The 27,938-nt window shown below is 47.3% G+C and overlaps 2 protein-coding genes across 4 annotated transcripts in view; one reads left to right on the forward strand and one right to left on the reverse strand.

The window, feature by feature from the left end:
- Positions 1 to 8,470, forward strand: part of LOC309381198 (uncharacterized protein) — a 65,618-nt gene extending 57,148 nt beyond the window's left edge. The window contains exons 6-9 of one of the 2 annotated variants that reach the window (XM_081931927.1): positions 902 to 1,048; positions 4,900 to 5,013; positions 6,965 to 7,087; positions 8,313 to 8,470. In XM_081931927.1, the coding sequence (XP_081788053.1) occupies positions 902 to 1,048; positions 4,900 to 5,013; positions 6,965 to 7,087; positions 8,313 to 8,327 (399 nt within the window). In that variant the 3' untranslated portion in view covers positions 8,328 to 8,470. The remainder of the gene's footprint in view (positions 1 to 901; positions 1,049 to 4,899; positions 5,014 to 6,964; positions 7,088 to 8,312) is intronic. The other variant, XM_081931926.1, reaches the window with a different exon arrangement.
- Positions 8,471 to 13,004: 4,534 nt separating this feature from the next.
- CCM2 (CCM2 scaffold protein) lies at positions 13,005 to 27,658 on the reverse strand. 2 transcript variants are annotated; one of them, XM_081932685.1, is made up of 10 exons: positions 27,424 to 27,658; positions 23,628 to 23,801; positions 22,608 to 22,691; positions 20,561 to 20,744; positions 19,360 to 19,496; positions 18,235 to 18,370; positions 16,897 to 16,954; positions 15,331 to 15,469; positions 14,742 to 14,880; positions 13,005 to 14,275 (listed from the first exon to the last, which is right to left on the reverse strand). In XM_081932685.1, the coding sequence occupies exons 1-10, from the start codon at positions 27,451 to 27,453 to the stop codon at positions 13,995 to 13,997; spliced, it is 1,362 nt and encodes a 453-aa protein (XP_081788811.1). In that variant the 5' UTR covers positions 27,454 to 27,658; the 3' UTR covers positions 13,005 to 13,994. The 2 variants fall into 2 exon arrangements, with proteins under 2 accessions (XP_081788811.1, XP_081788812.1); XM_081932686.1 differs by lacking the exon at positions 27,424 to 27,658 and adding an exon at positions 23,955 to 25,226.
- Positions 27,659 to 27,938: the final 280 nt, after the last annotated feature.

The raw sequence follows: 27,938 nt of genomic DNA on the forward strand, positions 1-27,938 counted from the left end.
CCTCCCTCTCTCCTCCTCCTCTTCCTCCCTCCCTCCCTTCCTTTCTCCTTTCCACATCCATATCCTCCCTCCCTCTCTCCCTCCCTCCCTCCTTCCTTCCCTTCTCACAAGTCACTCAACGCAGTGAACATATATCCAGCACACCTTCCTCCTCCCATTTTCTCCAAAACAACAATCCTGCAAGGTAGGTTGGGCTGTCAGAGAGGGACTGGCCCAAAATCACCCAGCTGTCTTTCTTGCTTAACATGGAACTAGAACTCACCATCTCCTCGGGATGGGCTCAGAGTCCCCCAGCTAGGTTTCGTGCCTAAGGAACTCATCGTCTTCATTAAGAGTGTTTATCTAGAGTTTCTTAGATTCCTGATCTGCTCTACCTCAAAGGGTTGGCAAGGTGAAAGTCTTCTACTCAGTGTAGTAGGCATCAGCCAAGGTATCGCCAGGTGCCACAGAGCCCCTTGGAAGAGCTCCAGGTTTTGGGGTGTAAACATCTCTCTTGCCCTTTCTTTGGTTCTGGACTGAGATCGCTCACCCCACTAGATAAGTTAAGTTATCTCAAAAGGTCAGAAGACTTCTGCATGGTCCATACCAGAAACATCTTGTGGTCTCCAGAACTTTCCACGGTTCCTGGTCCACCGTATCTTGAAGAAGACCGTAGCTCAAGGTATAGTCTTCCAAGGAAGCAAGGGGTTGGTCTACTGGACCACAACAGTAGCATTGAGTGGAAGCAAGGTCCCTGCTACTCCTTGTTGTTCAATCAGCTCTTTTGTTGACCTACAAGAGGCCTCCTTAGTTTTCTTCCATGGCTTTTGAGGGTGTTGTGAGTTTCTCTGTTGGTGGTGTGGTTGCGAGACCTTCAACACGGTGTTGAAAGGCTGTGTGTGGTCTTCTTCTTTGCCCCCAGGCGATGTCCAAGCTGGGTCTGCGACAAATCCATGGTGTGACCAGAATAACAATCCGTAATTCCAAGAATATCTTGTTTGTCATCGACAAACCAGATGTCTTCAAAAGTCCATCTTCCAACAACTACGTCGTCTTTGGAGAAGCCAAGGTGAGTTGTGAAGAGGACCTAGAGGGGAGCTGGGATCCCACGGGGAGGGAGAAGTCTATTGGTGACTGAAAAGGGAGGGAGGGAGGGAGGGAGGAAGAAGAGATGGGTGGATGGGTGGAAGGAAGGAAGGAGAAAGGGAAGGAAGAAAAAGAAAAGGCAGAAGGACTTTGGAGTTATTGTTGAATAGAATACGTGGGTCAGATGACCTACAGGGAATTAAGATTAGGCATTATGAGTATAGAGTAAGAGCATTTGCGGATGACTTGGTTGTAACTTTAACCCAACCGGGGAAATCAGTTATAGGTTTAATGAACATAATTAATCAATAGGGTCAAGTATCTGGGTTCAAACTCAATCTAGGAAAAACAAAGATGATAGTTAAAAATATGACTACAAATCAAAACGAAGAATTAGAAAGAGTAACAGGATGCGAGATAGTAGAAAAAGTTAAATATTTAGGAGTTTACATTACAACATCAAATGGGAAATTATATAAGTATAATTATGAACCATTATGGCATAAAATACAGTTAGAGATGAATAAATGGAAAAAACTGCAATTGTCCTTGTTGGGAAGGATAGCAGCAGTAAAAATGAATGTTTTGCCTAAGTTTCTATTTCTTTTTCAAATGATACCAATACTTAAAAAAGATGCAAATTTGGAAGAATGGCAGAAAGGTATTAATAACTTTGTCTGGGTGGGGAAGAAACCAAGAATAAAACTTAAAATAATGCAAGACATACGGGAAAGAGGAGGTTTGAAAATGCCCAATTTAAAATTATACTATGAAGCAGTAGTTTTATCAATAATTAGTGATTGGATTAATCTAACAGAGGATAGAATACTGAATATTGAGGGATATGATTTGGTATATGGTTGGCATGCTTATTTAATATATGATAAGAAGGTAGATAAGATTTTTAAAAGCCATATATTAAGGAATGCCCCATTGCGTGTCTGGAAAAAATACCAATATAGGTTAAATGATAAGATACCTGTGTGGGTAGTACCCAGACACGCGATAGAGAATATAAGTATAGAACAAAAACAGGATGTAACTACATATAGAGATCTTCTTAATATAGAAAGAGGTGTATTACAGTTAAAGCCTTTGAATGTATTAAGAGAGGAAAGGGTAATTCAAACCTGGTTCCAGTATGGACAGTTACAAACTAGATGGAAAAAAGATCAGACAATTGATATCACACAAAATGAGGATAGTTTGGTAAAACAAATTAGGGACCAGAGTCAAATGCATATAAAAAGGTTGTATAATATACTGATAGAAATAGATTCTGAAACAGAGCTAGTTAAAGATTGTATGATAAAATGGGCACAAAATTTTGAAGAACCAATAATGATGGAAACATGGGAAAAGATTTGGGTAAGAAATGTAAAATTTACGCAAGCTCAAAACTTGAGAGAGAATTTCTATAAGATGTTTTATAGGTGGCATTTAGATCCTAAAAAGTTAGCTTGTATGTATCCAAATTTACAACCTAAATGTTGGAGATGTGATTGTGTTGATGCTACGTATTATCATATATGGTGGACTTGCAAAAAAGTCAAAGCATTTTGGATAAAAATATGGTGGGTTATTCAAAATATACTTAAAAAGAGGATAAAGTTCACTCCCCAGTTGTTTTTGTTAGGCATAGTTCCAGACTAATTTGATTCTGAACTTAACGACGGCAGCAAGATTGTTGGTGGCGCAGTACTGGAAGAGGGAAGAATTGCCTACTATTCAAGAATGGACGTTAAAAGTAGTAAACTTAGCAGAGATGGCCAAAATTACAGCATATTTGAAGGACCACTCGGATGAGAAATATAAGTTGGAATGGAGAAGATGGATTTACTATATTCAAAATAAATATCGGACTAAGAAATTCCAGTTAGCTTATGAATGAACAAGGAATGTTACAATTTACCCAAAGTTAGTTTTATAAAAGGGGAGTTAAAGTACAAGAGCAGATAGGATGCTATAGTTAGTTAGCTTATGTTAGCGTATGATTGTTAAATGTTTATACCCTGTATTTTGCTCTGGGAGGTTCGGGGGGAGGGAGGGTTGGAAGGGGGGTAGGGTCGGGGGTGGAGGGAGGAAAGGGGAAGGGGAAACATTTGTAAAATTTATTAAAACTTTTAATAAAAAAAAAGAAAAGGCAGAAGGAAGAATAGCAGAGAAGGAAGGAAGGAAAAAGGGAAGGAACAAAAGAAGGAAGAGATAGGAGGTGGGAGAGAAGGAAGGAAGGAAAGATAGGAGAAAAATGGAAGGAGGGGAGGAAGGAGAAAGGAACAGAAGAAAAGAAGAAGGAAGGAGAGATGGAATAAGGGAACGGCAAGGAAGGGAGGGTGGGAGAAAGGGAAGGAGAAAGAAACAAAAGAAGGAAGGAGAGATAGGATAAGGGATGGAAGGAAGGAATGGAAGGAAGGAATAATGAAGGGGAAAGAAGGGGAAATGGAATGGCAAGAAGGGAGGGAAGGAAAGAATGAGATATAGAAGAATTGATGGAAGAAATGAAGGAGAAAGGGAAGCAGGAAGTAACAAAAGAAGAATGGAGATATAGGATAAGAGAGGGAAGGGAGGAATGAAAGAAAGAGAAAGAAAGAAGGGAAGAAGGAAGGAGAGATAGGATAAGGGAGGGAGGGAGGGAAGGGAGAAAGGAAAGAAAGAAAGGAAGGAAGGAAGAAGGAAGGAAGAAGGAAGGAGAGATAGGATAAGGAAGAGAGGGAGGGAAGGAAAGAAGGAGAGGAGATGGATGGATGGAAGGAATGAAGGAGACGGAAGTAGGAAGGAGAGATAGGGGAGGGAGGAGGAAGGGAGGAAAAAGGAAACAGAGGAAGAACGGAAAAAGGAAGTGAGGAGGGAGAAAAGCAAGAAAGAATGAAAGGGAGAGAGAAGAGGAAGGAAGGAGAGAGGAGGAGGAAAGGAGGAAAGGAAGAATGTGAGAGGGATGGAGGAAGGATAGGATGAAAAGGAAGGAAAGAGAGAGGTGGCGGGAAAGGAGGAGAGGAAGGGAAGGCAGGAAGGAGAGGGGGAGAGGGGAAATGGGAGGGGGAAAAGGAAGAGAAAGAGAAAGAGAGGAAGAGTGAAGGAGGGTGGGTGGGTGAGAGGGAAGGATAGAAAGGGGAAAGGGAAGGAGGGAGGGAGAGAGAGAGAGACTGACTGACTGGAGGGACATTCTTATTTTTAACACCAGTTGTCCTCAACTTACACCAACCATTGAGCCCAAAACGTCCACTAGGAAGTGGGACAACTGTTGCCTCAGATGTTATGACAACCCATAATTTCAGTTGTTAAGAGAGTCACAATGGTTGTTAAGCGAATCCGACTTCCCCATTGACACTGCTGGTCCAAAAGGTCGCCAATGGGAGATCACAGCGACCGTCATAAATGTTACTCTGTTGCCATGTTGTCTCCGACTTTGGATCACGGGAATCCCGCGATGGTCATAAGCGTGGAAAAATGTGGTCGTAGGTCACTTTTTCATTGCTGTTCTACCTTTGGTCGCTAAATGAATGGTTGTACGTTGAGGACTTCCTGCATTGTGATAGATTGGAGTCCGTCTTTGTTAACTGGAGAGACCAAGAGATTATCTTCTTCTCATCTCAGGAGGGTCCAAGTTGAAGAAATCAGATTGGAAATGTAGATTTAGGGAGTGGTCCTCTCAAATTCCTGGTTGAAGGACCTGGCCTCTTGGTAGAACGTGGAAGGGTCTTCTAGGCCAACCATCTGGGACTCGTTGGAGAACGTCTTTTGGGGTGTCTTCTTTTGGAAATGGGCCAAAGCCAGGTCTCTTTCTCCTCCAGAATGGAGGAAGATCTGAAGGCCTTCTGTTCCTTTCTTCTGCAGATCGAAGACCTCTCTCAACAGGTCCACCAAGCAGCGGAGAAGTTCAAAGTTCCTGCAGATCCAGAAGCAGCTTCAGCCTCCACCATCAAAAAGGACAGCAAGGAAGAGGATGAGGTAAGGAGACCCAGATGTCAACCTTCTCTAGACTTGAGCTGAAGGTGGAAAGTAGGGAAGGCCAAGAGGAACGAGAACCTTCATGACGTCGTCCTAGGAGGTCCACCTAGAAGGTCCAGGAGAGTAGACCTCTTGGGAGCAAGGTTATTAATCCATGGAGTCCAGTTCTTGCTTGCAATATCTTGCTTTGACCAAGAATGGGGACTCTTCTCTGGTCTCCTCCATCTCTAGGACCACAAGAGTTGTCCACATTGGATGGCGCCATCTCCAATGGTGGCACCTCCAACCTAGATGCTGTGGTCAGGTGTCTTTCAGATGCATAGGGACTACTCTGCATAGAAGGACCCAAAAGTACTAGGGCTGGAAGGAACAGAGGAAGATATCTAGTCCAACCTGATGCCCAAAATGGGAAACGGTGAAATAATAAGAAATATCCTCTAATAAACATTTTAGCAATAATTCTACAATTTGTTCTGTTGGTCTCTAGCTGTCCCATTCCTAAGCCTTGGCTAATGAATGCGCCAGGAGTTCTCTAATAGACATTTCATTTGCTGAAGACCATCTCCATTGCTAACTTTTGGCTGAGGTCTGCAATTTGTCTAATCCTTGTTACTTTTATCAGCTTTCTAGCTACCCATAATTGCTACAAGCTTTACACATGCATATTTCCTGTTGATAAGCATCCTTTGTCCTTGCCAGACAGACCCCCCAATTACAGTCTTCCTGATTTACTTTCAAGGGTGTGCCATGACCTTGATTTAATTTAGCAGCCAGCTCATCACTTCATGCTGCTGTTTTTGAGGCCACCTGTTCATTTCAACCTCTTGTTAACTTCTCAAGCCAGCTCCATGTTCTTTCTGGAGATGCTAAGCTTGGACTTCAGGTTGCTGGGACACCATAAAGTGTTGTAGAAGTCATCCCATGGTGGGGTACGTCTACGGGAACCTTATTCCGTTGTTGTTATAATTATAATTATGGCTTATTTCTCCTTCTCCTACCTCCTCCTCCTTAGGTTAGGTTTAGGTTTATTGGACTTCTATGCCGCCCTTCTCCCAAAGGACTCAGGACGGCGTACAGCATAAAAATACAGATGACAAAAGTTAAAAGAAAGATTAAATAGAATATCCAAAAAACCCAATAGACATTTACAATGAGATTTAGAAATTAAATTAAAATTAAACCTTAAAATTAATAATTTATTTTATTCAGGCCAGGCCGGCTTGCTGGAAAAGCCAACTTTTTAGGGTGCGTCGGAAGGACCGGAGGTCGGGGGTTATGCGAAGCTCCGGGGGCAGCTCATTCCAGAGGGAAGGCGCTCCCACAGAGAAGGCTCTCCCCTTGGGGGTCACCAGCCGACACTGTCTGGCCGAGGGCACCCTGAGGAGGCCAACTCTGTGGGATCGCACTGGACGGTGGGAGGCTACTGGTGGCAGTAGGTGGTCTCACAGGTACCCTGGGCCTAAGCCATGGAGCGCTTTAAAGGTCATAATTATCACATTGAATGGCACCCGGAAAACAACCGGCAACCAGTGCAGGCCGCCTAAAAGGGGTGTAACATGGGAGCACCTAGGTACCCCCATGACAACCCGTGTGGCCTCATTCTTTTCTCCTCCTCTTCTGCCTCCCTCCCTCCTTCTTCTCCTCCTTCACCATCCCTCCTCTTTTCCATTTCTTTCTTTCTTTCTTTCTTTCTTTCTTTCTTTCTTTCTTTCTTTCTTTCTTTCATTTTCTTCCTTTTCTTTTTCTTTCTTTTCTTTTCTATTTCCCCCCTTTCTTTCATTATATCTTTCTTTTCTCTTTTCTTTTCTTCATTTCCCCCCTTCATCTCCCTGTCTGTCTGTCTTTCTTTCCTTCCTTCTTTATTTCTCTTTATTCTTTCTTTCATTTTCCTTCCTCCTTCCTTCCCTTTCCCCCCCCTCTCTCATTGATCTCCCCCCCCCTCCCTTCCCAGGTGGACGAAACGGATCTGGATATGAAAGATATCGAATTGGTCATGGGTGAGGCCAACGTCTCCCGCGCCAAAGCCATCCGAGCCCTTCGGAACAACAACAATGACATTGTGAACGCCATAATTGTAAGTGTTTGAGGGCAGCCATTCTCCCTCTGCTGTGGTGGAACGTAGTCTGGATTCCCGGAAGGAAAGGAGGGGCTGCATTCCAGAGGACAGAGAGACAGCCAAGTTTTGAGAGTTTGGTTGAGAGGAAGAGAATTTACAAGGCTCCTTCCCAGTGATTCCCAGAGTATACCCCTAGTGAATTAAATACAAGCAGTCCTCGACTTATGACAGTTCAGTTAGTGACCGTTCAAAATTCCAACAGCATGGAGAAAAGGGACTTAGGACCGCTTTCCCCACTCACGATCATCGCAGCGTTTCCATGGTCACGAGATCAAAACTCAGATGCTTGGCATCTGACTCATATCTATGACGGTCGCAGCACCCTAACCCTTTTGCGACCTTCTGACCAGCAAAGGCAAGGTAGACGCTGTATGTGCTGAACAACCGTGTGACTAACTTCACAACCGCAGGGATGCAGCAAGGAAGGTCATAAAATGGGGCAAAACTCACTTAACGAACATCTCACTTAGCGCCAAGAATTTTGGGCTCAATTGTGGTCGTATGTCGATCACTACCTATAGAACAGAATAGAAATGAATAGAGAAAGAATAGAAATAGAAAGAATGGTAGGATGGAATACATTACATGACTACATTATTATATATTGTATTGTATTATTCTTAATCTATAATATACTATAGTATAGTACAGTATAGTTATTTTATTTTATTATTTTATTTTATATTTATTATATTATTTTATATGTATTATATTATTTCATTATATTATTTTATAACCTTATTGTCATATATTATATATCTAGGGAACAGCATCAGTGCTACAAGGGGATGGGGTTTGTGGCGGGGGAGGAGGAGGAGGAGGGGTTGGGTGTGTGTGGGGGTCCTTGGTGCTCTCTGAGCTGGGTGGTTTTCTTGCAGGCGTCTTATCACCCAGCTAGGGAACAGTGCTAGAAGGGAATGGAGTTTGGGAGGAGGAGGAAGAGGAAGAGGAAGAGGAGGAGGAAGGAAAAGAGGAGGAGGACCAAAAGTGTATTGCTACCGGTTCGGCCGAAAATGGTGGTGGAACGTTGGCCTGGGTCACAGAACCGGCAATGAGAGAGCACCAACACTCCTATTTCTCCTCCCAAACTCCAAACCCTTCCAGCACTGATGATGTTACCTAGTTGGGTCGCGAGACGCCTGCGAGACCTGATGCTTCTCTTCTTTCTCCTTCTGTCTTCCAGGACCTGACCACGTAGTGACCGGTGGGGTGATGCCCAGCCCAGCCCACCCACCCTCTGCCTCAGTTTTCCCCCACACCCCTCACTTCTGTATAGACACACTTAGCTGATAACAGCTGTTAGGAAAGACTTTACTCTCTCACTCAATAAACAGTATATTCACTCCTGCTGCACCTGGGCTCTGTCTCTCTCCGTCCTTTGCTGGGGGGGGCAGGGGGGGTTTCGCAACTGCCAAATGTCGATCCTTGACTTACAATGGTTCGTTTAACGACGGTTCCGAAAGTGACAACGTCCCTGAAAAATGGGACTTAGACGTAGCCAAATTAGACCCACAACATTTCAACTCCTGGCTGTTGGGGTTAAAAATGCCAAACATTCCCCATGAACACGGTCATTGACTCATATTTACGACGGTGACAAAAGCAAGAAGCCTATTCAACAACTGGGTGACTAGCTTAAGGATGGCCGTGGTTTGCATAACGACAGCAGCAGGATAGGTTGTAAGATGGGGCCAAACTCCCTTAACCAATGTCTCGCTTAATGACAAAACTTTTGGGGTCAGTTGTGGTCGTAAGGAAAGGACTGCCTGCATTTTTTTTCAGTCTGTGATTCTTTTGTCTCTTGCTGACAATGAATTTTTGCATCAGAATTACCAAATTGGAAGGCACTTTGGAGGTCATCTAGTCCAACCCCCTGCTTGAGTAAGCATCCCTTGTAGAGCTACAGAATTAGAGTTGAGAGGACCTTAGAGGTCAGCTAGTCCAAACCCTGTTCAATCAGGAGACCCTTACATAATAGTGGAGTTTGAAGGGACTCCTGAGATAATCTAGAACAGAATTTAGAATACAATAGTAGAGTTGGAAGGGACCTTGGAGGTCTTCTAGTCCAACCCCCTGCCTAGGCAGGAAACCCTATACCATTTCAGACAAATGGCTATCCAGCATCTTCTTAAAGACTTCCAGTGTTGGGGCATTCACAACTTCTGGAGGCAACTTCTGTTCCACTGATTAATTGTTCTCACTGTCAGGAAATTCCTCCTCAGTTCTAAGTTGCTTCTCTCCTTGATTAGTTTCCATCCATTGCTTCTTGTTCTACCCTCAGGTGACTTGGAGAATAGTTTGACTCCCTCTTCTTTGTGGCAACCCCTGAGATATTGGAACACTGCTATCATGTCTCCCCTAGTCCTTCTTTTCATCAAACTAGACATACCCAGTTCCTGCAACCCTTCTTCATCTGTTTTAGTCTCCAGTCCCCTAATCATCTTTGTTGCTCTTCTCTGCACTCTTTCTAGAGTCTCCACATCTTTTCTACATCGTGGTGACCAAAACTGAATGCAGGATTCCAAGTGTGGCCTTACCAAGGCATTATAAAGTGGTATTAACCCTTCACGTGAACCCTAGTCGAACCCTCTGCTCAAGCAGGAGACCCTTATGGAATAACAGGAGTCGGAAGGGACCCTGGAGGTCATCTAGTCCAACCCTCCCTGCTCAAGCAGGAGACCCTACTTCGTTTCAGACCAAAGTCGTCTTCTCTCTCCCTCTGCTGAAAAGTTCACCGTCTTTTTGTAACTTGCAAAGGGGTTGAACCTTCCATTTCCAGAGACATTCGGCTGATGCAACCAGAAGTAAGGATTGGGCTCCCTGGGGGAGCAAAGGCAGCCTTGCTGTATCAAACACGCAGCAAAGAGTACAGGTGGGAGGGAGGCCCTTTTTGTCCCCTGTTGGGATCAAGAAAAGGAGAGAATTTGTAACTCTGGTTTAAATGGGGGGTGGGGGTGGGGAGTCCTAGGTGCTCTCTGAGCTGGGTGGTTTTCTTAAGAGACCTTTCATGACACAGCTAGGGAACATTGTCAGTGCTACGGTAGAAGGGAGGAAGGGAGGGGAGGAAGAAGACTGTGAGGTCCTGGGTGCTCTCTGAATTTAGTTTTCTTGCAGACGTCTTGTGACCCACCTAGGGAACATCGTCAGTGCCAGAAGGGAGGAGGAGGAAGAGAAAGAGGAGGAAGAGGAAGAGGAAGAGAGAAGAAGGAGGAAGAGAAGGAGGAGGAGGAAGAGAAGGAAGAGGAAGAAGAGAAAGGAGGGAGGAAGAAAAGGGAGAGGAAGAAGAGAAGGGAGGAGGAAGAAAAGGGAGGAAGAGGAAGAGAAGGGAGGAGGAGGAAGAGAAAGGAGCGAGAGGAGGAGAACAATGTGGTCCTCGATGCTCTCTGAGCTTGGTTGAAACATTTGATGGCCCAACTAGGTAACATCATCAACCCCCAGAAGAGTGGGGTGTTTTCTCTCTTTAAACAGCCCCTTCTGGAACTGATGACATTCAACCACTCCACAATCAGGTCCAGAACCTCCACTGCTAAGCCAGGTTTCCGTGACTCGCACCCGATTCTCTGCCTGTTTTCCACACGGCTGCTAAGCGAATCCATGCCTTCTTTAAAGCAAATTTCAGTCGTGGAACGAATCCGTGTCCTTTCCTCCTGCCCCCCCCTTGTCTTTGGTTGTTCAAAACCGGTTGGGAAGCCCCCCCCCCCCCCCCGAACAGCCGCTCGTGTGATCATCTCAGGATTAAAATCCTGACCAGTTATCCCTAGAGTGGAGTTCGAATTCACCCCCAAATTCCCGTGTTCATTCATTCGGCAGGATTTAAGCAGCCAATCCGGATGAATTTGCTGGAAAAAATATATTTCAGGATTCAAACTCTGAGCAGCCGGCCTAAAAGTCGCAGCACGCGTGAAACGAGGATGGAGGGATTTGACTTCGTAAAGCCCGTCTGGATTCCCCATTGACTTTGCTCGTCCAAAGAGCAAAAATGGGGGGAGGGTTGTGTGACCCCCCTACCGGGAATGCTGTGACCGTCATAAATGCGAATCAGTGTCCGAATTTTGGTGACTGCGGAGATGCTGCGACCGTCATTAAGTGTGACCGGTCGTAAGTTCTTGTTCAGTGACATCATCTCTTCAGTCACTAAATGAACGGTCGTAAATCACCTGCCTTACGGAAGTTGAGAGCCATTCAATTATTGAGCTGCCACCGGAAAGATTTTTCCTCGCCTGATTCAGACAAATCCTTATTTTTAGATATGTTATTTTATTTATCATTTGATTATCACTTTAAGGGGTCCTGATACCACCGTGTTCCTGGGGATCACCCCCTTCTCTCTCTGTGTGTCTCTGTGTGTGTGTGTGTGTGACACACAAATCTCTCTCTGGAAGGATTTGCAAAAAAAATAAAAATCAGATTTTTAATTTTTCTCACGGATTCAGACACCGGGTGGTTAAAATTCATGCCTTGCCAAAAAGAAGAGAAAAATTTAAATATTTTGCAGCTTACATCAAGATTTTAGGCACAAGGCAAACCATTTTAACCCATTGTTAAATCAGACACGATTTTGAGTGTTGTGCTTTAACGTGGGCGACGTCGTCCTTGGCCGGAGCGACCGGCTGCGTTGAGCACAAAACAAGGAAGAAGAGAAACTGAGGTGGAAACCAAGAATTTGTAGCTTGCAGACGTTCCATGACCCAACTAGGGAACAGCATCAATGTTGGAAGGGAGGAGGAGGAGGAGGTGGTGGTGGTGGTGGAGGTCCTGTGGGATGCTGGGTGCTCTCTGAGATTGTAGGTTTACTTGTAGATGTTTCATGACAAAACTAAGGAACAGCATCAAGGAAGAAGGAAGGAAGGAAGGAAGGAAGGGGGTGGAGGTTGTTGTGGCCCACCAGCTGCCAGAGGAGTTGGGGAAGAACCTGGGCAATTTCTGGCATCTGGGGAAGGCTGTGTGTCAGACCCAGAGCCAGAGCCGTCTGACATTTCCCAGCCACCGGAGATGCTGCTGCCTTTGGAGGCTGACATGAGTGGGGAGGAAGAACAGCTGGGGCCTCTTCCAGATGTGCATATGTGCAGAGCAGTTAGGAGAGAACAAGGGAGGACAAGGAGTCATCTCAGGAAGCAAATACACGTGGATGCTGAACGGCCCCTCCCTGGCTGCGGAATAAATAGAAGGAAAGGGGAGTGGTTGTCGTAGGAGGCAACAGCTCGTATTTCTGAAGATTTCGCTTATTGTGTTTCGTGCATCAAAGACTGCTTGCCAGAACTTAATTTGCAGCCTCTCCAGGCCTTGCAATTATCGCAAGGAATTGATACTGCAGTTAACTCCTTGAAGAATTATTGCTGGACTTTTCGGTGGGTGAATGCAATTAATTCACAAGAGGTAAATAAAAAGGGTTTTTTTTCCCTGAGGAGGAGTCTGTTTCTTGCTTCTGCTAAGGCTGGATCAGAACCAATGATGTCACCTACTTGGGTCATGAATCGTCTTCAGGAAAACCACCAAGCTCAGAGAGCACCGTGGACCCCACCAGTGAGGAGGAACCTGTTCCACAGAATAACAGAGCTGGAAGGGACCTTGGAGGTCTTCTAGTCCAACCCCCTGCCCAAGTGGGAGACCCTCTACCATTTCGAACTACTGGTTGTCCAATGTTTTCTTAAAAACCTCCAGTGAAGGACCACCTGCAACTTCGTGAGGTGAGCCAACCTTGGAGGCCTCCCACCTCGGCCTTCAATATCACACACACAAAACCGGCCCGTATCCTGGTCAGTTTCCCGATATGTAAAGCTAAGAAGTTCTCGAGTCCCTTATCGTGGTTGGTCTTCCATGGCCAGCTTTTTTTTTAATTCAAAACCGGTGTTTAACAGAAAACACAACAACCCGACAATCTTTGGTGCGCTTTTAAAACAAAAATAAAGACACAGATGTCCGTCTCCCCAAAGGGCTAAGAGAGCATACATGTCAGTTTATCAAAGCCAGGAGAGCTCTTGGTGGCGTGAAACACGCTTAGAAAAATATCTGTGCATTTGTATGTATAATATATACAACACATGTACATATGTATATATTCCCTCTCCTTCTTGCTCTTTAAAAAAATAAAAAATAAACCAGGATTACAAATGTCCCCCATTCGTGTTCAGTTGGTTCTCTTAATAGAAGTCCACCATGAAACCCACACCCACATCATCCTGCTTGTGCGAGGGAGGCCAGGTTCCTCACTGAGGTCTGGCTGCTTGGAACGGACCAAATTTGGCCATGATCGGGGAAGGTTTGGACCCACGTGGACGAGCCAAGGAGCTGCGGCTCGTCTTGAAGGAGACCTGGTTGAGAGTTCTCTACCCTCCCTGAGGTCAACCCTGCCTGCCCGCAGGGAGCCCCGAGTTTGAATTCACTGCCCCCCCACCAGACTTATGGACGTCCCAACCGACTCCCGGGAAGATCAGCCGGCTGGTGTCAACAGGAGCACCTCCCCTCCCTTCATCGGATGGAGCTGTAGAGCGCCTCAACAGCTTCTCCGCCAGGTCTCCTCCTGCTTTTGAAATGTAAGGACAACCACTTGGAATTTCAACAGCAAGAAATGTCCAGGAACACGCATTCGGACAGGCATGCAAGCAGTAGAAAGGTTCAGAAGACCACGGGTAGGAGATAGCCTCCCCACCCCCACCCCCCTCCGGAGAAGCTTCCTTCCTGGGGTTTGTGGCTTCTCCACAATCCACTCACTCACACAGACACAGAGCGATGGGCACCCGTGCTTGGAGAAACGGCCGGGGATTGAGAGTCTCGGGGGGACTTTGGGGAAACGAGGCCGAGGAGAAAGAAAAGGGGGCAGAATGGGGATGGGAAGTTCCAATGTCTCTCGGCGTCCTTGCCCAGATCACGACGAATCTTGATCCAAGCTGCACCCCAAGGCTTCAATGTCGTTGCTGATGTCGGAGATCATCCGGTCCCACTCGTCGCCCTCCGACGGCGCCGACTGGTCATCGGAGCTTCCGGTGGCGCCATTGCCGTTGGTGGTGGAGTTGGAGACGGATCTCACTGTCCACCGGTATCTCCCGAAGCTATCCGTGATGATCCCCCGTCCGTCCTTCACACCGATAGTCTCAAGGAAGTTCTCGAAGTATTGGCTGTCCTTCTCGGGGATGAAGGGACGGAGACCTTGGGAGGAGGAAGAAGGCGGTCAGGGAACTCAGCGGAGAAGGCCTGTCAAAGGTGTGGGTGGACTCGAACGCAGGACCTTGAAAAATCCACCCTGCTCAGAGAGCACCAAGGACCCCATAGTCGTCGTCCTCCTCCTCTCCACAGTCCCCCCTCCCTTGTAGCACTGATGATGTTTACTAGTTGGGTCACGAGACGCCTCCAAGAAAACTACCCAACTCAGAGAGCACCAAGGACTCCCCCCCTCCTTCCTCCTCCTCCATTCCACACACCCCTCTCGCTCCTAGCCCTGATGGTGTTCCCTAGTCAGGCAATAAAATGTCTGTCATGAAACCACCACACTCACAGAGCACCAAGGACCCCACGGTTGAAGCCAACTCAACTAGCCAAGATAGCCAACTACCCACAATTCCAATTAATTGGGGAGGGGGGGAGAGAATCCCACACAGGTTGGGGAAAAGGTTACCCAGCAGAAGGAATTTCCGGCTGTCTCCGTAGAGATGTCTCAGGTTGACGCAAAACTCATGGACGGAGGCTCCGTTGCGGTACTCGTGCAGAAGCATGGCAAACTGTTGGATCTCATGCGAGGAAAGCTTTGTCCGTAACTAGAACGGAGGAGGAACGTGGTTATTCAAATGAAAAGACAAACCAACATTGGAAGTAAACCAGGTTTCAATAAATGGTACAAGGTAGATTGTCCGTTTTCTCCAAGAATTAAACTCAACACATATGGTTTGTGGAAACTAGACCTTTCTTATAAACATAAGGAAGCTGGCTGGGGGATTCTGGGGGTCCTCCCCTTTTAAAGCATGCCGAATCTGCTTCTTCAGCAGGGGGTTGGACTAGATGACCTCCAAGGTCCCTTCAAAATCAGGTTTATTCTGTAAGCATCTCCTGCTCAAGAAGGGGGTTGGACTAAATGACCTCCAATGTCCCTTCTAACTGCCATTGTATGATTCCACAAGGGTTTCCTGCTCGAGAAAAAGGTTGGACTAGATGATCTCCAAGATCCCTTCCTACTCTTCTGGGGGGGGGGCGTCTCTCGTTCCACTTACCGTCATCATGTAGTCCTGCAGGAGTTCCGTGGCTGTTGTGCTTAATTCGCTGTCACTGGCTGTTTTGGCGGGGGGTGACGGCTGGGCTGAGAAGGAGGTGGGGGAGTTTCCAGCCGTATCCAAGGATTCTGGGAAAGAGCTGGAAAGACACGGGGGGGGGGGGGAGAGACACGCACACAAGTGATTCCGGGACCTTCCAAAGGGGCGGCCTGGGCCTCGAATCAGCTTGGGACCAGTGATGGCAACTAGGTTTCCCAATGTCGTAAGTCGAGGACTCCTTGTCCGATAGCTGTACTCCATTTCAATTCCATTTGGTGAGAAAACTTATTGATAATTATAATAATAATAATAGAGGCAGTTCTCGATGTACGACTGCAACCGAGCATCCACTCGTGTTTTGGTCACTAGGTGAGACGTTTAAAATGCATTTTGCCACCTTTGTATGGATTTCTCTGATCCTCCTGTGCTGCGGTTGTTAAGTAAGTCACCCCATCGTTAAATGAATGCGGCTTCCTCATTGAGTTTGTGAACCTGGGATGCTGCGATCGTCATAAATATGAGTCAGAATTTGGATCATAGAGATGCCACAAAGGTTGCCAGTGCAAAAAATGCCTCTTTTCAGTGCCGTCGTAACTTGGAATGGTCGCTAAATGCAAGACGAGGAGTACTTACGCAGCCACACATCCAAAGCAAACCTCATCGGGGACAGTCCAGGTTGTTCTTGACTTATGACCATTTGCTTAGTGATGAAAGTTACGATGGTGCTGGAAATAGTGGCCTAGAGCCATTCCTCCCGTGACCTCCTCAGCGTCCCCATGGTCACATGATCAAAATTTGGCACTAAAAACAGTGCTGAAAAAGTGAATTTCAGACAGTCCTCACGTTTACGACGCTTGAAGCATCCCCACGCTTACGTGATCAAAATTGGCACTTAAAACGGTGCTGAAAAAGTGACTTTCAGACAGTCCTCGCACGAACGACGATTGTAGCATCCCCATGGCCAGGTGATCAAAATTTGGTGGTTAAAGTAACACCGAAAAAAAGGTGACTTTCACACAGTCCTCGCACTTATGCCTGCAGTACCCCCATAGTTATGGGATCAAACTTCAGTACTTAAAATAGCACTGAAAAAGGGACTTTCACTCAGTCCTCACACTTACGACGCTTGAAGCATCCCCCCATGGCCAGGTGATTAAAATTTGGACCTTAAAACAGTTCTTTTAAAAAAAAGAGGCTTATGACCATTTTTCACACTTATGACCATCGCTGCATCTCTCTGGTCCCGTGGTCAAAATTTGGACTCTTTGAACCTGGTGCGTACTTATGAAGGTCGCAGTGTCCCGAAGGAGGGGGTCACGTGACCCCCTTTCGCTTAAAACCCGCCTGACTCACTGAACAACTGCAGTGATTTGCTTAATGACGGTGGCCATGAAAGCTCGTCAAACAGAGCCAAAAGTCCCTCCATGGTCTCGGCAATCAAAATCTGGGGCCCCCATGTCGGTCGTTATAAGTCGAGGTCGACCTGTAGGGATGATGAGAGACCCTCCCCAGGGGGATGGAACTCACAATGTGCTGGCTTCCGTTTCATAGGGGTCTTTGATGTCCACTTTGGTCGATGAGTCATCTGTGGGGGGAGAACCGGGCTTCAGAACAGTGCAGGGGGTGGGTGGGGGCTTCAGGCTCCCCCCCACCCCACGAGACGGTCGTTTCTGACAGCAAACCCTGGGCAGAAGCCCCTCGGGAGCTTCTCCTGCGGAAGGAGTATCTGTGGAGCTTTGGAGACCCTCGCTCTCCGACAGGGAACGAAGGTTATGAGTAGGGGTCTCCCCCTCGTTTCTGAAATTTTTCCCTTCTAGGAGGGAGGGGCACTTCAAGAGGAGGAGAACGAGGAGGAGGAGGGGAGGAAGCACAAGGAAGATTAAAAGGAACAGAAAGGAGGAGGAATAGGAGGAGAATGAGAACGGGGACAAGACGGGGGAGGAGGGAAGAGGAGGAGGAGGAGGAGGGACAGGAGGAGAATGAGGAGAAGGACAAAGTGGAGGAGAAGAAGAACAAGGAGAAGAAGAATGAGAAAGAGGAGGACAGGAAAAGGAGGACAAAGTGGAGGAGAAGAAGAACAAGGAGAAGTAGAAGGAGAAAGAGGAGGAACAGGAGGAGAATGAAATAAGGAGAACAAAGTGGAGGAGGAGGAACAGGAGAAGAATGAGGAGGAGGAGAAGGAGGACAAAATGGAGAAGAAGGAGAACAAGGAGAAGAATGAAAAAGGAGGAACTGGACAAGGAGGACAAAGTAGAGGAGAAGGAGAAGAACAAGAAGAATGAGAAAGAGGAAGAACAGGAGGACAAGAAGAACAAGGAATAGGAGAAGGAGGACAAAGTGGAGGAGGAGGAGAAGAAGTAGAATGAGGAAAGAGGAGGAGCAAAAGAACAAGGAGTCAGAGATGATGCTGAGAGAGCACCAAGGATCCCACAGTCCTCCTCCTCCTCCTCCATTCTCCTACTACTACTTTCACCCCACTTCCATCTAGCACTGATGAGGTTCCCTAGCTGGGTCAAGAGACGTCTGCAAGAACCCCACCCACCCCCAGCTCAGAGATACAAATATTCTCTTTTCTTGAGAGTAAACCCCCGAGGGCCCATCCCCCATCATTTCAACCTCCATCTTTCCAACTATGTACGTTCCTGTTAAGTCTAGGGTTACATCCCTAACAGCTCCTATGACCACGTTCTGGAGAAGATCTCTCCTGAGGAATCTCAACAGGCCACCTCCACCTCCTGATCCAACGTCCCACCCGTAAAACCTGACTCGAGGGAGGAAGCCTCTTGTCCCCACCCGTGGGAGGGAGAGACGCCATCTCGATGGCTGCTCCATGAATCCAAGGGCCTCCAGAAGAGGTGCTCCTACCGCTGTGTATGGAGAGATGGCGGGTGGGTGTGGTGGCCCCATCAAAGATGGCTCTGTCCAGGAAGTCTATCGTAGATTCTGTGTAAACGATGTGGAAGACTTGGCTGAGGAGGGAGCAGAGTTCCTCACCCGTGACCTGGAGGAAGGAGGAACCCAAGGGAGGTGAGGAGGTGGACATCCAAGAAGTCCTTCAGAAGAAGACAAGAACGTCCAGAAAATGGAGGTTCTGGTAGAAACCTACCACACTGAGGAGAAAGCGGTCCATCGACGGTACGCAGAGAGCGGGTAACACAAGAAGTCCACTCGACTTAAAACACGTTGCTTAGTGACTGTTCTGAGTTATGACGCCCCCCCCCCCAAAAAAAAGGACCCTTCTTTGCCCTTACGACCGTTGTGGCAGCCCCAAAGGTGACAGGAACCAAATTTGGACATTTGGCCACGGATTCATATTTACGATGGTTGCAGCGTCCTGCTGGTCACGCAGCCCCCCTCCCCTTTTGCAACGAAAGGAAGTCTGACTCCCTTAACGACCGTGGATTAATTGAGCAATGGCAGGGATTGCCTGAATGAACGGGGCAGGAGAAGTCATAAAACGGGACAGAACTCACAGAGCGAATTTCTCACTTAGCCACAGGAATCTGGGGCTCAATCGGGGTGGTACGCTCGAGGGGGGGAATTGCACTGGGGACCGCTGGGAGCTGGGTTCGGAAGATGACGGTTCGGTCACTAAAGGAGAGGGAAGATCTAACCCTCCCACATGATCTTCTCGGGAACCAAGTTATGTTGTCCTCGGCAGAAACCTAAGACAAACCAGGATCTTGGAAATGTACGTCGCCAGTTTGGTGTAGGGTGGGGAAGATGTGGGCCTAGAAACCAGGAGACAGTGAGTTCTAGTTCTGCCTTAGGTATGAAAGCCAGCTGGGTGACTTTGGGCCAATCACCAGGCAACGGTGAATTCTAGTCCAGCCTTAGACATAAAAGCCAGAGGTCAGTAGCCCACTGGCAGGAAGACGGGGAGGAGGGACATATCAATTTAATAATAAAATAAATTAAAAATATTGGAGGGCAATTCCGGCAGGAGGACCCTAAAGAAAACCGCAGATCGCCCGGGGCCGAGGATCTAACCTTATTCTCTGTGGCGAGGATCACCAGGCAACAGGCTTCCACGGGCACCACGCCACTCTCCGAGAGAGAGCCCGAGGTGAGAGCTTTGGTGCTTTCGGCACAAAGGCTCTGGCTGGGGGAGATGCCGGGGTCCTGAGCTGAGAAAAAACGGAGGCTGTGAGTGGAGACGCCCCCCCCTCCCACCTCCTAGTAGACGTTTCAGGACCCAACTAGGGACTGTCATCAGCGATGGATGGATGGATGGATGGATGGATGGATGGATGATGGATCAATGGAGGGAGATAGATAGATAGATAGATAGATAGATAGATAGATAGATAGATAGATAGATAGATAGATAGATAGATAGATAGATGATAGATAGATAGATAGATATAGAAAGAAAGAGAGAGGGGAGAGATAGACAGAAAGAAAGAGAAAGAAAGAGGGAGATAGATATAGAAAGAAAGAAAGAGAGAGGGGGGAGAAAGATGGATAGATAGATATAGAAAGAAAGAGAGAGGGGAGAGATAGATAGAAAGAAAGAAAGAAAGAAAGAGAGGGGGGGGAGATAGATAGATAGATAGATAGATAGATAGGTAGATAAATAGATAGATAGATGATAGATAGATATAGAAAGAAAGAGAGAGGGGAGAGATAGATAGATAGATAGATAGAAAGAAAGAAAGAAAGAAAGAAAGAAAGAAAGAAAGAAAGAAAGAAAGAAAGAAAGAAAGAGAAAGAGGGAGATAGATATAGAAAGAAAGAAAGAGAGAGGGGGGGAGATAGATAGATAGATAGATAGATAGATAGATAGATAGATAGATAGATAGATAGATAGATAGATAGATAGATAGATAGATGGGAGAGAGAGAAGGAAAGGTAGATACATGACTCACTTAATGACGGTCATGATTCGCTTAACAACCAGGGAGAAAAAAGGTAACAGAAGCCAATGTAGGCCCTGTAAAGACATTTCCAGCCTGCAATTGTCTTGGGTAGTCCCAGGTAGTCTTCAAATTAACGATGCTTTACGTTACAAAGGAAGACAGTGGCGAAGTGACTTTCGCCCGCTTCCAATTGCAGGGATTCACTTAACGACAGGGTGATAAAGCTCCTGAAGCAAGCTATGACCTGTTCTTATCGCTCAGCCACGGAAAGACATATCCTCATGGCGGTCGTAAAGCCGAGGACTCGCTTCGATCCCCTTCTCCCCACCTACCTGTTTTCAAGACCACCAGATGGGAGGAATCGTCTCGGATATACGACACTGACGCGATGTCGTGGATGGGCACCCGGAGGATGAGGTCCTCGCCGTCGCGCCAGAGGAGCTTGACGTTATAAGCCGAGACGCTGACCACGGCGTCGTGCTCGTGAGTCAGTTGGCCGGGAAGCTGGTGAGCCCTCTGTGGGAGGGGGAGAGAAAGAAGGGAGGGGGGTCGGAAGGCATCCGTCTCTTTTCCTCTGAGGACGGTTCCCCCAAACTATTCACGGTGGGAAAATGGGGGAGGGGGAGGGAAGATCCCCCTCCTCCGCCAAGGGGCTCGGCCCAAAGCAGGGGTCTTTCTCAGAGAAAGGGAGGAAGCATGGAAACCTTGGCGGTCCTGGGTGCTCTCTGCGCTGGGGGTGTTCTTGCAGACATCTCATGACCCACCCAGGAAACATCATCAGAGTGGGTGTGTAGGTAGGTAGGCAGATAAGTAGGAAGGAAGGAAGGAAGGAAGGAGAGGAGGAGGAAGAAGAGGAAAAGGACTATGGGCACCTTGGTACTCTCTGGTCTGGGCGGTTTCTTTGCAAACATCTCGTGGGCTAACTAGGAAACGTCATCAGGGTGGGTGTCAGGGTAGGTAGGTAAGTAGGTAGGAAGGAAGGAAGGAAGGAAGGAAGGAAGGAAGGAAGGAGAGGAGGAGGAGGAGGAAGAAAAGGAGGGGGAGGGGTGTTGCGTCCTTGGTGCTCCCTGAGCTTGGTGGTTTTCTTGCAGACGTCTCATGACCCAACTAGGGAATGTCATCAGTGCTAGAAAGGAGGAGGGGGAGGAGTTATTCTCAGTGAAGTTCCCCCTTCTAGCTGACTGTTTGAAGTTGCTAGAAAAAAATGACTTGACTGATTTTCACGCTTATGACCATTGCAGCATTCCCACAGTGACACGCTAAAAATTCCGACGTTTGACAACTGACTCGTATTTATGACAATCGCAGCATCCCGGGGAGGCTCAAGTCATCCCTCTTCCAACCAGCAAAGTCAAGGGGGAAACCAAAATCACTTAACAACCGCATCCCTTGCTTAACGACTGCAGGGATTCACCATACAATGGTGGTAAGGAAGGGGGTTAAATGGAGTTACACTCACTTCACAAATCTCTCTCTCTTAGCAATGGAAGTTCCGGGCTCTGTTGTGGTCGTAGGTTCGAGGACTGGCTGTATTAGGTTGTGAAATGTCCTCTTATGACGGGACGGAAACTCAAATGAGATTGTTAACCGTGAGCAAAAGTCAATACATTTACGACCCAAAATATATGTTTCTAAGAGGGACGTGGGATAAGGGAAAGTTGCTCCGTTTTACGGCTTTCCTTGCCCGATTTCTTAAGTGAATCACCGCCATTCTTAAATTAATTCCCCCGGTCGTTAAGTGAATCCGGCTTTCCCATTGACTTGGCTTGTTGAGGGACCATAAAAGGGGATCATGTGAGTCCTGGGGGACGCTGTGATCGTTGTAAGTATGAGTCAAGCTTGGATTTCCTGACTGCTGCGGTGAATGCTGCGATGGTCGTAAGTGTGAAACATGATCCTAAGTCGCGTTCGTAAGTTCAGTCACTAAATGAACCCTTCTCTACCTCGGGATGATCAAATCATAAATATTTCTCGATAGTTTCACTGAGAACACAGGAAGTCCTCGACGTATGATGGCAATGGAGCACGGAATCTCTGTGACTAAGGGTGACTTAGGAAGTGAGCTTTGCTCCATTTTACAATCTTTCAGGTCATTAAGTGAATCGCTGCAGCAGTTCAATTAGTCACACAGTCATTAAGAGAGTCCGGCTTTCCCCTTTGACATGACCCATCACCACCACGGTCGTAAAGACAAGTCAGTTGCCAAGCCTCCTGATTTGGATCTCCCTGATGGCGGCAAAACACTGTGACGGTCATAAGGGTGTATAATACCGGTCGTAAGTGTCGTAAATGCTCCCAAGTTGTGCTTTTCCCCCTCAGCGCCGTCATAACTTGGAACGGTTCTAAGTCGAGGACTTGCGGGCGAAAAGGGTCGCCTACCTTTGCAGTGTCGATTAAATGAAGAATTTCGGTACGGCTGGAAGGATTCAGATATCCCGGAACCGACGTTATTTGGCCCAAATACTGAAAAACGAAAAAGGGGGAAAAAATTACAATGAAAGAGAAACAATTCACTTAGTGACCATTTGATCTTATGACAGCCCTGAAAAAAAAGAGGCCAGTTTTTCTCCTGTGATCAGGGGATCAAAATTCAGACCGACTCATATTTAGGACGGTCGTGGCATCTCGGGGGGTGTGGGGGGTGTTGGGTGTTACATGATTCCCCTGTTTGCTTAACAACGACTGATTTAACCACCGCACTGATTCCCGCAACAATGGCGGAGAGGAAGTCGTAAAATAGACCCAAAAGTGCTTTGTTGTCTTAGACCAAAAATGTTGCGGTTGTGATACAGGATGACCTGTATTAGTTTTGGAGGTCCTCCATTCGAGACCCACCTTCGAAATTTTTCTTCTCTCTTCCACCCTCCCCCCCCCCCATGGTCGTAAGTTGAGGATTATCTGTGTGGTCCACCTGGGCTCCTCAACGTAGACAGGAGTCAAGCCACCTGGCAAACCCTCCCAATGGCCCTGCGGCTGGACCTTCCGGATGGGGGTCACTGTGTTGGAGCAGGGGGTTGGGGAAGGAAGAGGAGGAGAAGGGAGGAAGAGGAGGAGCAAGAAAAGGAAGAGGAGAGGGAGGAAGAGAAGGAAGAGGAGGAGGAGGGAAAAAGAGGAGGAAGAGAAGGAAGAGGAGGAGGAAGAGAAGGAAGAGAAGGAGAAAGAGGAGGAAGATGAGAAGGGAGGAAGTGGAGGAGAAGCAGAAGGAGGGGGAGGAGGAAGAGGAGAAGGGAGAAAAAGGAGGAGGAAGAGAAGGAGAAGAGGAGAAGGGAGAAGAAAAGGAAAAGGAAGAGAAGGAATGGGGAGTCTGAACAGGGGGTTGGACTAGAAGACGTCCAAGGTCCCTTCCCGCTCTATGAGCCCCTTCAAACGTCCTTCCACTCAAGACGAGGTCAGCCTTACCTTCACTTCCTTCTCGATGTAGTCATTCAAGAGGACGTCCGGCTCGAAGCGATCTGGCAAAGCCAAAGGGACCGTGTGCAGCGCCCTCCGTTCGGTGACTTTCTCCTGGGCTTTCTTGTCGCGCCCCTTCTCCCCTTTCAGGAAGACCCGCTTGAACGGGGAGACGATCCCAGGCTGCAAGTAAAGGAAGGGGGAAGAGTGGGTTGACGAAAGCAAGAGTGGGGAGTTTCGGATGGGCAGGGAGAGATGGATTGGGGGGCAACGAAGAGAGAAAAAATCCATTTCTTGCCATTCCTGCAAGACGACGGGACGATCACCAGCCCTTACCTCGTTTTCCATCGTTATCCTCTGCAAGTGGAACTACCTGGAATGGTCTTACCAGAGAGTTACAGGCAGATAAGACTCGCGCATTTGCAGAAAGCGACGGCTGACTGAGAACTGTTTCTCATGAGTGAGAGCGGATACAGAAAAACCACAGCTTCCTCCTACGGATGGAGCTGGTGAGCGCAACAACCAGCTGTCGGCGAGGGGAAAAAATCCGAGATACTCCCCCAAGGAAACAACTGTAGAGGTGAGATGTTTTTGGAGGGGTTGGGGTGCTCAAACCTTTGCAAAAGAGCATCTGAGTGTATCATAAGGGTCTCCAAACGGCAGCACAAGACCACGGTGAGCGACCAAGGATTTAAACGTGACCGAATGAGAATCCCGAAGCATTCAAGATTCTCTCAGGAGGAGTTTAAGCAACACTTGTGGGTTCTTCGATGTTTCAACAAAACTCCATCCAACACAATACACACCAACATACTGAGAGTAAATATCAAACGAATTGTGTAGACTTTAGGCAAGCCACAAAATATTTTTAATTTCCAACGGGGAAAGAGAATTAATGAGAATCTCTAATGAGATGCGGGAGGACTAGATTTCACTGCTCCCGATCAGCTATTTTAACCACCGAGCTGGTGTTTCTCAACTTCAGCAACTTTAAGCCATGGGGGGAATCCCAGAATTCCTGAGATACCTGGCTGGGGAATTCTGGGAGTTGAAGTCCCTCTGTCTTAAAAGGATGATAGGTCCTCACATCTTCCAAGTTGCCGACTTTGAGAAATATGACACTAAACTATCCTACGTCCTTTGGAACAAGCCATCATTCCGGCTATCCTTGACTCACAATTGTGACCGTTGTTAAGCAAGGCAACGAAAGGATCTCTGGTTCATATTTAGGACCGTTGTTGGGTCCTGGGGTCATGTGAGCCTCCTTTTGTGACTTTCTCTCAAGCAGGAAGCCACATCGACTCAACAACCAGCTTCCTAGTGGACCAACAGCGGTGACTCACTTAACGGTGGCAAGAAAGGTCACATAACTGGGACAAACTCCCTGAACAACTGTCTCCCTTAGCATTTCCATTGTAGTCGTAAGCCGGTTATGATCGGGTAGATCTTCCCCCCACACCAAAATGTCAATTCAGAAATGTACACAATTACCCTGAAGGATGATTTCCGTTCCACAAGGGAAACCAGTCAGGAATTAATTGCAAGAATTAATTGCAAGAATTAATTGGAACGATCTTGATCTCGTTTCAGATTAGCTGTTACAAAATAAAAAGCTACATCTAGGTAGCTTCAGTTAGTTGCATCTGTAGGGGCAGAGGGGACAATGGATTCATCTCACAGATTATTATTTTTTTTGTGTGTGACTGTGGCATGAAATTTGTTTGGATGACACATATGAATGTTGGAAGGACTCTCTGCCTTTGCAAATTTCATTCTGGAAAACCCAAGCTTTTGCGTTTAAAAAATTTTCCTAGGGAAAAGCCAACACATTTACTAAGGAAAAGAAATTTTGTTATTTGTGGCGTTTGTAACCACAATAGATCGACAGGAAGGGTGAAAAACTATGAGGGTTGTCAGTAATACCACATCCTTTATATGTGTGTGTGTGTGTGTATGTGTATGTGTGTATACATGCATGTATGTATGTATATATAAACAGACCCTTAACAATATAAAAATATCAATCTATCTACCGTATTCATTCCATTTTGGTACAGTCAAGGTGGTTGGCAAATTTCCCATCTAATATCCACCTTCAAAACTTCATGGACATTGTGCTGACCAAGGAACCAGGAGACTGGGAGTTCTAGTCCCGAGGTAATTGTAAAAGTAAGAGAATGAGATAGAATGAGAAAGAGAATGAGGGGGGGGGGTAAGGAAAGTAAGAGTTGAGAGAATCAAAAAAGAGTGAGAGAGAAAGAAACAGAGTGGGGGAGAGAATGAAAGAATGAGGGAGGGAGAAAAAGAGAAAGAGGGAAAGAATGAGAGAGAAAGAATGAGAATGAGAGAATGGGGGAAAGTAACAAAGAAAAATAGAGGGGAAAAAGTCAGAAAGATGGAGGGGGGAAAGAAAGAGAGAAAAAAAGAGGCAGAATAAGAGAGAGAGAATGAGAAAATGAGGGAAAGACAATGAAAGAGGGAGAAATGTGAGAAAGAGACAAAGAGGGAGAGGCAGAATAAGAGATAAAGGGAGAATGAAAGAACAAGGGAAAAAGAAAGAAAAAGAGGGAGAGAGAGAAGAAAAGAGGGAGAGAATCTCTTGGAGTGAAGAATAGAAATTCATTAATTAGAATTATGGGGAAAATGGGCTATCGGATCTATTTTTGTCATGCAGGCAAAGGTCCCATCCCCAGGGGAAGGAACCTTGAAACTCAGGAGACATAACCAGCACAGCACACCAAGGATGCCCTGGCGCAGAGGATGATGGGCTCTGTAGCCCATCACCCTTTTGGAGGAGAGGGGAGGGGGAGAAAAAAGTCTAACCAGTGCAGCTCCTCCATCCACGAACCCCAGAGTCCACCATCCCCCAGGACGCCCAAGGGGTGGCAAGGATGATGGACTTTCTAGTCCATTTGGGATGAAGGGCTGTGTGTGCTCCAAGGCCACTCCAAATGTGGGGGGGAGGAGGGGGGAGGAGAACAAAGGCCAACCAGCCCAGCCCTCCTGCAACCCGACGATGTCCAAGTCGTAGAGGGCACAATGGGCTTTGTAGTCCAACGCCATTGAGGATGACAGTTCCAGCCCAGATTTGGGGGGAGCGAAGCCCAACCACCACAACTCTCCTGCCAGCAAGCCCAAGGCAGAGAGGACGATGGGCTATATAGGCCAACACCATTGACGATGATGGTCTCTAGAGTCCAGTACCATTTGGGATGGGATCTGTAGTTCAAAACCAATTTTTTTTGGGGGGGGGGAGAGAGAAAATGTACCCAGCAGAACTCTCCTGCTAGAAGGCCGAAGGTGGAGAGGATGATGTGCTACGTAGACCAATACCATTGAGGACAATAGAGTCAAGTCCATTACCATTTGGGATGATAGGCTCTGTAGTCCGACCAAATTCAGGGTGGGGGGAGCAAAAGCCCAATCAGCACAACTCCCCTGCCAGGATGCCCAAGTCGCAGAGAGGACAATGGGCTATGTAGTCCAAGGGTGACAGGCTCTATAGCATATCGACCTTTTAGAGGATGGGCTTTGTAGTCGCTATTGATAATAGACTGTGTAGCAGATCACAATGATAGAAGATGGACTCTGTAGTCCGAAGCCATTGACGACAGACTCTGCAGCGGATCACCCTTTTGAAGGATGGGCTCTGTAGTCCGAAGCCTTTTATGATACTCTCTGGTCTAGTGGATCACCCTTTTGGAGGATGGGCTCTGTAGTCCGAAGCCACCGCCTACAGAAGCCTTCCCCCCGCCTCCATAGAAGCAAGCCCCTCCCCCTGGCCCAAAGGCCACGCCCCTCTTACCTTTTTGCCCCTCTTGCCTTCCTCCTCCATGTCTCAGGCGGGGCCCGGAGGCATCTTCCCCGCCGGGCTCCCCTCGCCCTTCACTGCCCCGCCATCGCCGCCTTGGGAAAGCCCCAGAGGCTTCAAGCCGAGCTCGAAAAAACGCCGCCGCCGCCGCCCCGGCACCAACTTTTCAATACTGCCGCCATCTTGGGCGTCGGCGGCGTTCCCGGCATGCCCCGCGCGCGCCTCTCCTCTCCTTCACGCCCGGCAACGACGCTCGGTAAGGGGAGGACTGACGTCAGTCCTCCGCAGAGGAGACGAGACTAAGGCTAGCCGGCTTGTCGGAGGCCCGAAGCGCATGCGCGAACCAATCCCGAATTAACGAAGGTAGATCAATAAAAAATAGAAAGATTCCGGTGTAGTATAAATGTTCATCTAAAGACATGGATCTATGATATAATAAAAAGATTCCGGAATAGTATAAACACTAATAAAGGAGAATAGTATAAATATTCATCCGAAGACAAAGATCT

Source organism: Natrix helvetica (assembly GCF_964273705.1).
Source record: "Natrix helvetica genome assembly, chromosome: Z".
Classification (NCBI taxonomy): domain Eukaryota; kingdom Metazoa; phylum Chordata; class Lepidosauria; order Squamata; family Natricidae; genus Natrix; species Natrix helvetica.

Excerpts from the sequence above, each read along its gene's own strand:
- CCM2 (XM_081932685.1), bottom strand. The coding sequence starts at position 27,453 with ATGGAGGAGGAAGGCAAGAGGGGCAAAAAG. Across the intron at positions 22,692-23,627 it reads ACATCGAGAAGGAAGTGAAG|TATTTGGGCCAAATAACGTC; the intron begins GTAAGGCTGACC and ends TTCGTTTTTCAG. Across the intron at positions 20,745-22,607 it reads ATTTAATCGACACTGCAAAG|AGGGCTCACCAGCTTCCCGG; the intron begins GTAGGCGACCCT and ends CCCCTCCCACAG.